At 29.7% G+C, this 12,201-nt stretch overlaps 1 protein-coding gene and 2 long non-coding RNA genes across 3 annotated transcripts; 2 read left to right on the top strand and 1 right to left on the bottom strand.

Moving 5' to 3' along the window:
- The first annotated feature begins 847 nt into the window (after positions 1 to 847).
- On the top strand, positions 848 to 1,764 carry LOC147939415 (uncharacterized). The gene is made up of 2 exons (XR_015565597.1): positions 848 to 1,225; positions 1,550 to 1,764. It is a non-coding gene; the product is annotated as an uncharacterized LOC147939415 (long non-coding RNA).
- Positions 1,765 to 3,201: 1,437 nt separating this feature from the next.
- Positions 3,202 to 4,168, top strand: LOC147939414 (uncharacterized). The gene is made up of 2 exons (XR_015565525.1): positions 3,202 to 3,570; positions 3,892 to 4,168. It is a non-coding gene; the product is annotated as an uncharacterized LOC147939414 (long non-coding RNA).
- Positions 4,169 to 6,959: 2,791 nt separating this feature from the next.
- Positions 6,960 to 10,533, bottom strand: LOC104714717 (transcription factor EGL1). Its single transcript, XM_010432167.3, has 8 exons — positions 10,171 to 10,533; positions 9,944 to 10,075; positions 9,493 to 9,765; positions 8,913 to 9,009; positions 8,747 to 8,818; positions 7,835 to 8,572; positions 7,306 to 7,725; positions 6,960 to 7,211 (listed from the first exon to the last, which is right to left on the bottom strand). Coding segments are annotated over exons 1-8 (1,806 nt in total). The 5' UTR covers positions 10,173 to 10,533; the 3' UTR covers positions 6,960 to 7,139.
- Between the last annotated feature and the right edge of the window lie 1,668 nt (positions 10,534 to 12,201).

The raw sequence follows: 12,201 nt of genomic DNA, 5'->3' as shown, positions 1-12,201 counted from the left end.
AATTAACTATGTTTATTGTTACATGTGTGTATAATTGGATACATATTTGATTATTTTTAAAAAAGTCAAACTCATCTTATATAAGACAATATATTAGGCTGTCCGAAAATATTATATTTTTCCAATACATACTTCTAAACTTTCATGAATTATTGAAAAAGAAACAAAAAAAAGATGTAGGATTATTTTTATAATAAGAAAATTAATGGTCATTTGATTAATTTTTCTTTCCATTAATGGTGAATTGACCAATAAACTTTAATATAGTCAATATAGTATTATGATATTGATAATTTTGCATTTGTTGCTAATTAATATACTTAATGTATGACAAATTTTATTGTGTGATTTTTTTACTTTTTAAAAAAAAATGATTATAATAAATCCTGATGTCAATCAATTACTAGATTTTCTTATTTTTATAAGGGATTTTAAAGTTCAAAATTAATAAAGGTTAAAGATTGTTGAAGCTATTGTAGAAAAAAGCTACATGTATAGATGACAAATGTATAAGATATCAAATAAGCAAATTCAAGGTTTTGAGTAAGAGAATTTAATCATATTAATGTAGTTAATCTCTTAATAATATTGTACTAGATATACTTTTTAAATAAAAAAAAGTATGGACTAAAAGAAGTGCTTGCAAATATAATTTAGCATAATAAAAAGGGAAATATATAATTGGTTTCATATACAAATTAGTAAATTTAGAAAATATCATATGCATATCCATATAGTTTACTAAGTTTAGGGTTTTATTTTGAAGAAAATCAATATTATTAAAAAAGTTTAAAAGCAGTATTTTTGGCTAAGATATGTATATAAATATTATGAGCTTTAAGTCTTCAAACTCCTCAACAATCTCATTTTTTAAAAATCATTTTTACTTATATTTTCAGTTACGTGAGAAGATTAGTTAAATAGATATGATAAAAATATCAAAATACCTAACAGATACCGATGTTTCTAATTATGGTCGTTTGCTTTTACCCAAAGATAGTTGCATAAACCTATTAAATAAAATGAAAACTACAATACCTCAAAATGGTATTCAAGTGGAAGTCCTTGATAATAATGCCAAATCGTATACGGTTACCTTTCATGAACACAACAATATTTATCATTTGCGGAATGGATGGAAAGATATCATAAATAAAAAAAGTCTCAAATCAGGCGATTTCATCGAGTTATATTGGGATGGTACCCAATTTATTTTGATTGTACAGTGAGTTTTCTTTTCTAAATTATCTCTCATTAGTTTATATATTTTTTAATAACTCTATTTAACTAATTTTTTAGGTTGAATATTGGTAGTTTTGATTAGGTTTCATGTGTTTCTTAACTGAATTAGTGGCAAGTCAATTTGCATTATAATAGAAATAATAGCTTAGTTAATATCACTGTACTTTATATTATCCTAAAAGTGTTATACAGAAATATGTTATTGTGGTGTAGTTATAGATCATATTGATTGTTTCTTTTCTTGTAGAAAACGAGATATATTAGTAGATGGTTAGATATATAACTAAGTTTTAAATGGTGATAATAGATCATGCGCTCCAGAACAAACATATGAAAAAGGAGAATCCAGCTCAAGTGCGATAGGAGCGGAGAAAAAATAATATGCAAAAAAACTGTGGGATGAGCGGAACAAATTTTAAATATTAAATATAATAAATATGGTATAATATTATAATTTATGAAATATTACAAATATTGTATGGCTGAAATTTCATTTTTATGAATAAAGTGGTATTGATAATGTATCTAATCCATAAAATTTATTTACGTATATGAATTAAGAATAATTATGGATTAAATGGCAAATCAAGTGATACAAATGAGACGGGTCAAGCTGTTCAAGTAGAACAATTGTGGATCAAACATGTCACACAGTCCAAAATGTATGTTGAATGGTGAAAACTAAAATATTGTGAGAAAACAAGGGTGTAGCGATTACAGAATTCAATGAAATTGCGTAGTACATTAGACTTTTATGGGAATTACGATGAAATATAATTCTATGCTAAATAATCGATATAAACTTTCGACGTAATTCTTCTTAAAAATTACAATGTAAATAAATTATCTTTTATTTGGTCGGAATTTTTTTGTTGTAAATAAAGTTAATTAAGAATGATTTCTTTGATGTTTGGAAACGATCACATTTCCTAGATGTTGTGAGATTTTCTCACACATGTTGTTGTTTGTGCTATGAGAAAGTTACATTGAACGTAATAATCATAAATATATCTTGATGTAGATTTCATAGCTGAGCCTTGTGACCAAAAAAAATCATAACTCTAAATGAATTACTTTTTATCTTGGTTTGTATATCAAAGTTACATTTTTTATGGGACAACAAAAAAAGTTAACTATGTTTATTGTTACTTGTGTGTGTGTAATTGGCTACATGTTAGATTATTTTTTTTAAAGTCAAACTCATCTATATAAGACAATACATTAGGCTGTCCGGAAATGTTATATTTTTCCAATACATACTTCTAGACTTTCATGAATTATTGAAAAAGAAAAGAAAAAAAGATGTAGGATTATTTTCTTAATAAGAAAATTAATGGTCATTTGATTAATTTTTCTTTCCATTAATGGTGAACTTTAATATAGTCAATTTAGTATTATGATATTGATAATTTTGCATTTGTTGCTAATTAATATACTTAATGTATGACAAATTTTATAGTGTGATTTTTTTTACTTTTAACGAAAAATGATTATAATAAATCCTGATGTCAATTAATTACTAGATTTTCTAATTGTTATTAGAGATTTTAAAGGTTAGATTGTTGAACCTATTGTAGGAAAAAACTACATGTATAGATGACAAATGTATAATGTATCAAATAAGAAAATTCGAAGTTTTGAGAAAGAGAATTTTAATCATACTAATGTAGTTAATCTCTTAATAAAATTGTACTAGATATACTTTTTAAATAAAAAAAGTAAGGACTAAAAGAAGTGCTTGTAAACATAATTTAGCATAAGGGAAATATATAATTGGTTTCATATACAAATTAGTAAATTTAGAAAAATATCATATGCATATCCATATAATTTACTAAGTTTAGGAGTTTATTTTGAAGAAAATTAATATTATAAAAAAAGTTTAAAAGCATTATTTTTGGATAAGATATGTATATAAATATTAAGAGCTTTTAGTCTTTAAACTTTTCAATAATCTCATTTTCTTAAAATCATTTTTAGTTCTATTTTCAGTGAGGTGAGAAGATTAGTTAAATAGATCCAAATATGTTGATAAAAATATCAAAAAACCTAACAAAGAGCGATGTTTCTTATAAGAGTCGTTTGACTTTACCCAGAAATAGTTGCAGAAACGTATTAAAAAAAATGAAAACTACAATACCTTAAAATGGTATTCAAGTGGAAGTCCTTGATAATAATGCCATATCATATAGGGTTACCTTTCACGAATACAAAGGAAATTATAATTTGCAGAATAGATGGAAAGATATCGTAAATAAAAAAAGGTTTCAAATTAGGCGATCTCATCGAGTTGTATTGGAATGGTACCAAATTTATTTTGAATGTAGAGTGAGTTTTCTTTTCTAAATTATCTCTCATTAGTTTTTATTTTTTTAATAACTCTATTTAACTAATTTTTTTGGTTGAATAATGGTAGTTTTGATGGATTTCATGTGTTTCTTAACTAAATTAGTGGCAAGTCAATTTGCATTATAATGTAAATAATAGCTAACTTAATATCGATGTACTTTATATTATCCTGAAAGTGTTATACAAAAATCTGTTATTGTAGTGTAGTTATACATCATATTGATTGTTTTGTTTCTTGAGAAAACAAGATATATTAGTAGATGGTTAGATTTATAAGTAATTTTTAAATGGTGACAATAGATCATGCGCTCCAAAACAAACATATGAGAAAGGAAAATGAAGCTCAAGTGCGGCAAGAGCGGAGAAAAAATAATATCCAAAAAGGTGTGGCATGAGCAGAACAAATGTTAAATATTAAATATAATAAATATGGCATAATATTATAATTTACGAAATTTTACAAATATTGTATGGCTGAAATTTTATTTTTATGAATAAAGTGGTATTGATAATGTATCTAATCCATAAAAGTTTTTTACGTATATGAATTAAGAATAATTGTGGATTAAATAGCAAATCAAGTGATGCAAATAAGACGAGTTAAGCCGTTCAAGTAGAACAATTGTGGATCAAACATGTCACACAATCTAATATGTATGTTGAATGGTGAAAAATAAGATATTGTGAGAAAACAAGGGTGTAACAATTACAAAATTTAATGAAATTGCATAATACATAAGGTATTTATGGGAATTAAGATGAAATATTATTCTATGCTAAATAATCGATATAAACTTTCGACGTAAATTCTTCTTAAAAATTACAATATAAATAAATTATCTTTTCTTTGGTCGGAATTTTTTTTGTTGTAAATGAAGTCAATTAAGAATGATTTTTTTGGTGTTTGGAAACGATCACATTTCCTAGATGTTGTGAGATTTTCTTACACATGTTGTTTGTGCTAAGGGAAAGTTTTATTGAACGTAATAATCATGAATATATCTTGATGTAGATTTCTATGACTATAAGAAAATGTTTCAATCTTGTAATGTCATGACCGTCACCTTGCTTAGTGGGCCTCATGTCCACTCCCAATCCATGAGCGTACCTTCTTTAAATGGGCCTCATGTCCTTTCACTAGGCCTGTGAGCCCACCCATATCCGACGGTAGGTTTGCTACGTTTGGGAGGCTTTAAAGATTTGTTTACCGTCCCTACAAATAATCATATGATCTTTCTTTGTGTTTATCCTTACTTACACAGTTCCGACAATCACTTCTCGGAAGGTCATCCATCCTAAATCTACTAAAGTTCAAGCATGTTTAACTTTGGAGTTCTCACAGGATACTTGACCGAAAAGATAAGTGCACTTTGGTGACAGGTGGCCAAATCAATTGTTTTAACCTTATAAATGATACTAGGATTTAGCCCGTGGTACACCGCAGGACAATATTTTTAATTTTAAAAATTAAAAATTTTTATTTTATTTATTTGTTATTTTATTAATTTTAAAAATATAAAATTTTACAAGTATTTGATATAAGTATTCAAAGTATAGGATTTTTATAGTGTTTTCAAGGTTTTAACCCGTGAGGTATATGTATAGTCTAGTAATACATTTATCTCCTGGTACACATCTAAAAGTAGTTAGAAAAAAAAAACAATTCCACTTAACTCTCTCTATATGGGATTAATGCCAATCCGTCTCACCAAAATCAAAATAAGTTTTTGCGTAAAAAAAATAATCAAAATAAGTTGTTTTATCAAGTTTAACTATGTTTAATTGTTTTACCAAATTAGCATATTTTTATAGTTTATAATTTTTCCATGTCAATATATATAGTTTATAATAATTAATAGAATTTTATTTTTTTTGGTACTTCCTCAAAAAATAAAAAATAAACCAAATTAGATGGGGGGTTTTCAACATATTTAATGTGATATTTTATAATTGAATTTTTGGTTTAGGAAATTTATTAATGTTAATATAATTATGAAGATTATAAACTTTTGTTATGGAAAATCTGTTGTATATCATTTAAATTTGAGAGATTCTAGCATCCATAAAATAGTTTTGGAGATTTAATGGGTTAAAACTTTAATGGGTAGAGTTGTTTTTGGAAAATCGGAATGTATAGATGTTATTAAGATTTTATGGCAATAAATGTAACAAATGTTGGTCAATTTAGAAAGTTTATTATTTGAATTTCTCTTATTTATGGAATTGTTTTAGGGGTTAATGTTGTAAAAAAATAATAAGTAAAATTTAAAGGGCATAAACCAAAATATACTTAAAAAATGTTACTATAAATATATGGAATTTATATATATTATATTCAGATTTATACACTATCTACAAATGGATTTACAGTTATACATTACACATAACACATGATATATGAGACTTATACATAATGTAACATAGCTGGACAGCCTGGACTTGTATAGACACTAATACACTATAGTTGTGTTTTGTACATTTCTACAACATGTTTATTCTCTTCTTCCTCTCCTTGCTTTTCCATAGCACTACATATTTTTATCGCCTTTTTCAGGTGCATCTTTGAAGGATATGAACTAGTGACTCCATAGTGCATTACAAAAACTCAGAAAAAGTAAGTTAAAGTAGTCTCTTTTCATTTCAATCGTCGGTATTCAAATCTAGTTTGTATCTTCTAAATCTTAACTTCACAAATCCATGGATCTACTTAATGGCCACCTACCATGCATGCCCAACCAATCTCATTAAAAAACTTCCACTCTCATTTAATTTTCGTTCTAAATCAAGGAATTGCTCAACCCAATTTTCTAACGCAACGTTATGTATTTTCAACAAAGCTAATCTCTTTACTAAAACTAGAGAGTCATTTTGATGCTACCATAACAAATCCAAAAGAGGTACTCCAAATCCTCCTTGTGTTTACAATTCTCTTCCATTATTTGTTTGAAATCAAAGTTAATGTAAAATTGGTAACACAAGTTGAAGTTCTCAGTGGCGTTAGATACACACAATTATTTGAAATGACATTACTTCTTTTCAATAAGGCAGTGTATTTTGTGAAACACACTTTATACCAGCTTTTGACCACCAATTCCATCTTTAACTTTTCTAAATATATTTTTAACTTTTTTTTTACATTTAACTTTTCTAAAATAGGTAGAGTCTAGAGAATATCTGAATTGTGAGATGTAGTATAGTGTGTTTGAAATCTGACTTTCTATCTATTTAGATGTAACTATAATGTATTAGCCGAACTTTAAACTGATCACAAACTATTCAGTCTATACTTTTACTTCTGTTCACCAAAAAAATTCTTAGTTAATTTTCCCATTTAAAAATGGATTTGCACGAACTACCGAGTGGTTCACTTTGCATAACTTAATTTCTTATTGTCTTCTCCTACGTTGAGCCAAAATGTTACAAGAATTCTAAAGGATCTTCCAAAAAAATTTAAATCACAAAAGTCGGTTAGAATCACTGAATACCGAAGGTTGGAAAACCAAAACCGGAGAAAAAAAACTAATTTTGTCAATCTAAACCGTGAGACCTTAACATATCCATGCAACCCTTTGAAGTGCCTCTTGGATCATTCCTGTCGTGGCCATTTTTGTCCCTTTATGCTGCAATCAACATTAAACCATATACAGTATATCAAAGTTATGTTTACTAATATTCCGGTTAAGTAACCTAAATTACTAGGGTTAATAATTGTACCTTGCAATTGACGTTTAAGCAGAGTAAACCGTCTCCGGTTGACGACTGAACCGAGTGAGAATCCAAGTTGAGATCACTAATCACATCCATTATCTCAAGCAATATTCCTTCTCTCCAAGCACATCTAAGCTCAATAACCACCTCGTTACCGAGTGAACTAATCCTTAAGTTATCGGTTAAACCAGCATAACCCGTATCAACCGGTTCATCTTCTCCTACATTCACATCACTCCCCTTCCTCTTGCTGTTCATACAATTCGCTGATGCTCTTTCGTCCTCATCCTCTGGTTTCTTCCTCTTCATCATCTTCATTCGCGTCTCTGTATCGGCAGATTCTCTGCAAGACTCCAATTCTTGAACCCGTTTTTGCAGTTCTTGAAGATACTCAATCGTATCATCAAGAATTGACACTTTATCAATCTGTAGAATCCGTAAGAGACTCAAGATTAGTTCATTCAAAACAGTGTTTTTAACAATATCCTAGTAAGCATGAAACGTTACTGAAACTGATTTGTTCGAATCGGTATACCTTACTAATTGAAGGAACGATAGATCTCAATGTCATGAACCGTTCATTCAACTTCTCGCGTCGTTTCTTCTCGCACAACGCATGGTTCCCGGTTTCCTCTGGTGTGTCCGGTAACAACCCCTCTTTCTTGTTCATCAGTGGAACCTCGAAGAGTATCTTCTTTATCATCTTCTGCGATTTCTCTCCCGATGTTTTCACAGATGACGATCGCTTCCACCTTGTGAAGCTAGATCTCTTATCAAAGTTTTGAAACTGCGGTCCAAGGATTAGCTGATGCGTCGTTTTGAAAATAGTCGAGATCACGCCTTGGTAATGGACATCGTCGTCCATATTTACATGAATACTCTGTTCTTGAATCTGACCTAACCGTTGAACCCTACCCTTCCTTGGATCACAAGCAACTCTCCCGGTTGTTCCAACAAATGTCTGAGAAACGCAATCGCTAGAGTTAAGCGATTGGTGAACACAGTTACTGAGTTCTTCACCCACAAACTGCCAGCTTTGAACCTGAGACGCACCACCATCGTTGATGAATGAATCATGATCCTCTGGTTCTTGCTCAAACTCGCTCGTAGACGGTGTCGGGAAAACTTCAGTTGCAAACACTGGAATGTATTTATCATCGCTTAAAGGATCAAAAACTTCTTGATAATCCGATCTCGTCGATATTGTAGCATAAGGAGGAGCTTCAAGGAACATTGTCTTCACGCATTGTATCACGTTCAAGTCCTCTGTAATCTAAAATAACCAAAAAAATAATTTTTAAAAAGCCCTTTTAACTTTTATAAAAATCAATTAAACCTATAACATTAAATGTTACAGCTTTATGACAAAATTGATTAAAATGGTCGGAGAATTTAAATGTCTTGGTGTGCATGATGGGATGTGTTTCCGTACTACTTATTTGCTTACATGTTCGGTGGTGCCGATCTCAAGGACTCCTCCAAGAAACGGGAAGCAAACAACTGTCTGAAGCGAAGCACTCTTTAAGGAGACAAAAACGCCACACACAAAAAAAAAAAGCGTTTTCAGTTATAGCGTTAGCGTTTATAACGGCAGAAAATTATGCAAAACTTACTTTAGCGAGAAGAGAGCGAGTAAAGACTTTGCTATCAGCGGTTTGAGCGTTACAAAGCCATATCGGTTCTCCGTTGGATAATGCCCCTCCGGGGATTCTACAGTAGATGACAAAAATACCCTTTAAAAGTTAAAACTTAGAATTAAAAATTTATTTGTTTTTCGAAATATAAGATTAAAAAAATGTTACGCTTCAAAAACACACAAAACATTAATAAATTTTGCTAAAAATGTTTGTTTTTTGTTTTTCTGATGACAATTAAACTCGGAGATGTCGGAGTACGTTCCCATGAAAGACGAGAATTGGAGGCGACAAGCTAATAAAGGGTGTTCTTGTCTTTTTATTGAGACAAAATAAAAATACTCACCCTTGTAATATAAAGGACACTGTTTTGATATAGTTTACATTTATTAAATACAAAAGAGTATATCTTTTCCTCAATATTATAATAAGTTTTATTGACATAATTATATTAATTATTTTTAAAAGTTCTAAAAGTCATAAGTAAAAATATAAAAATAACAAATTGAAAGGAGTATACTGTATTTATAAAGATGGATTATGTAAAAGACGGAATTACCCTTCACCGATGTTGAAGACGAAAGACATGCAGACTAGGTAGTACCACTCGGTGTCGGTGAGGTCTTCCGGCGAGAGCGCGGCGGCGGAAGCTCGTCGAGTGACCTGAGAACCACCGGAAGCTGAGGATTCAGCGAGGGAGAGAGATTCGTAAAGCTCTCTAAGCTGCTCACTTCTCTCAAGACCCAACTGGTCAACTTTGACTTCAGCTGCTTGAATCGTCTTCCTTGTCTTAATGTCTCCATTGTAATATCCATCTCCCCACTCCAACACTCTTTCATTATTTATATAATCCAAGAAAAAAAAAAGATTTCAAAATCAAGAACACCAAAATCAGATTAATCAAGAAAATAAAAATAAATGTCTCAGCAGGAAAAAAGAAAAAAAAAAAAGTACTATCAGAAAAAGTTAAATTTTAAGGATAAAAGATTAGGAGATATATTGTATTGTACCCTGGTTGAGAAGCAGAGACAGACCAGAAGATTCCATAACTCCATTGAATGTTTCGAACTGAAACTGCAAGCTGTTTCTTTAGATTCCCCAGCACTGTTCTGTTTTCTACGGTAGTCATTGTTTCTTCATCCCTATGTAACAAAATAAAACACAAAGATCAGTTCCAAACTTAAGACAAACAGAAGGGATAAAGGATATGTATGAGTCATGAGTTAACGATTTTTACATGACATGGGTTTGGTTTCCTCAGGAAGAAAGAAGAAGACAACAAAACTCAGGATTTTTTTTTTTATAACCTTCTATAATGGGAAAATGATTAAATATTTTGTGATTTTGAAGTTACTATTTGGTGTGGTTGAATTGAGCTTTGAGTCGAGAGAAAAGGACGGTGTCGGAATCTCTTTATGGATACTTATTAGGTGTATCGTGTGTATGTGTGTATGTGTGTGTACCCTGTATATTAGTATCACAGAACACTGAATTTTACGAGGAAAATTTTACAAATAACGATTTTAAAATAATTGAGTGGTAAAAAAAAACAAACAAAAGTAGAGTGTATCTTTTTTTTTTTTTTTTTTTTTTTGAACACAAAGTAGAGTGTATCTACTAACCCTTTTAAATACGGTGTTCCAAGCACCACTCTTTTTGGATTTTTTCTTTTTCTTTCTTCGACAAATTCAACTACACTACTTCTTTCTCCTTCTATGGTCCACAAATGAAATAAGTCAAGTATGGCTCTATCAAATGTAGTTCACTTTTAATTCTATCAGTTTTAGTTTTCTTTTCTATATAAATATAGACGATTAGCATTATTAATTGTGATTTTTTCCATATCTTATGATAATTAGATATATTATATATTTGGATGTGTTGGTTGTTAAGTCTTAACAAAAACATTAAACAAGAGAGTCTATTCAAGTAGTCATTGTGGTCACAAAGATATGTATCTTCTTTTCAATTTCTTGTTATGGAAAATCAAAAGTAAAAGTAGCCAACTTATACAAACCTTTTTACGAGGTTCATGTTCATGCATTCAATCTTCTCTTCATTTGCTTACGTTTTTCTGAAGATAAAAAATTACTGTTTTAGTAAATTATGGAAATGTTACGAATGCAGTGAAAGTTCATCACAAGTAACATCTATCATATGTTATTTTTACATTTATCTAATGAATCATAATTAAGTAACTTCCTCTGTAGTAATTTCCTTTGAGTTACTTGACTTGTGTGTTCCCCTATAAATTCAGGAAGATTTTATTGTTTTTTTTTGGATAGAGCAAATCCTAATGGTGAGACATGAAGGACATGAAATTAATGTTATGCCTCGAGGAGCTCTCCTATACAGACAAACAAGCTTGTGGTATATATTGACTACAAAATACTTTGCATGGTTTAACTAAAAAAACAATATATATTCTTTGAGTATATTCTACATTGTTTTCGAATCTTTGGAAGTACTTCCACCTTCAGTTTGATCGCAAACTCGTAAACTATATATATGGAGTCAAACAATAGAGTTATGAAAGGAACAAGTGAAATTTGGATCTAAAGATAATAATGGAAGGGTTTAGTATTGTTTTATGTTTCTTTTGACTTCTAATGGTAGAGAGAGACTAATTATAATTAACGTTATGTTGATCAAAATCACGAAAACAAAGAATGATACTGTAGTATTTAAGTGAGATGATTAATAAAGAAGAAACCAAGAGTCATTATTATCATAAGCTATGTGCATGCTTGTAAGTAATAAACAAATCTTCGCATCTCCCAAAATGATCACTGCTAACTAGGACTACTTGTCGTGTCTGTACGTTGAAAAAGGGAGTAAAACATTGTTTATTTCATGTATTTATTGTATGATTATGATGCAGTTTTTATTGTTTATGCGTCCGTATATTTTTAAGCTTTTTTATATTTTTCCTAAAAATTGTCATCTAGTTTAATTTGTACTCTGTGGTCGCCGTGAACACACGCACACATTTCTGGAACCTATTAGACTATTAGTCTCCGCTCGAGAAGGATCATTTTGACTTCTGTGTACTATATACGATTTGACTATAAAATTTACTAATTCTACAAATGCCGTAGAGAAAAAAAAAAGAAAGGCAACTGAAAAATATACACTTATTTTGTTACACATTAAGTCATTAACAATCAATCACCAACTAGTGAAAGAAACAAAAAATTATATACACAATAGAATATATAAAAAAATGTGAAGAAAAATATTTTTAAAAAATAAAGTTGAAAGAGATGCT

This window comes from Camelina sativa, chromosome 9 (genome assembly GCF_030686135.1).
Source record: "Camelina sativa cultivar CO46 ecotype springtype chromosome 9, ASM3068613v1".
Lineage (NCBI taxonomy): Eukaryota > Viridiplantae > Streptophyta > Magnoliopsida > Brassicales > Brassicaceae > Camelina > Camelina sativa.
Note: the sequence above shows the minus strand (reverse complement) of the source record. Positions and strands in the feature narration are given on the sequence as shown.

What these genes read in the sequence shown, in the direction of transcription:
- LOC104714717 (XM_010432167.3), bottom strand. An exon ending in AGATCGGCACCACCGAACAT is followed by an intron (nt 8,573 to 8,746) that starts GTAAGCAAATAA and finishes TGGTTATTTTAG; the next exon opens with ATTACAGAGGACTTGAACGT. An exon ending in GCTTAAACGTCAATTGCAAG is followed by an intron (nt 7,212 to 7,305) that starts GTACAATTATTA and finishes TGTTGATTGCAG; the next exon opens with CATAAAGGGACAAAAATGGC.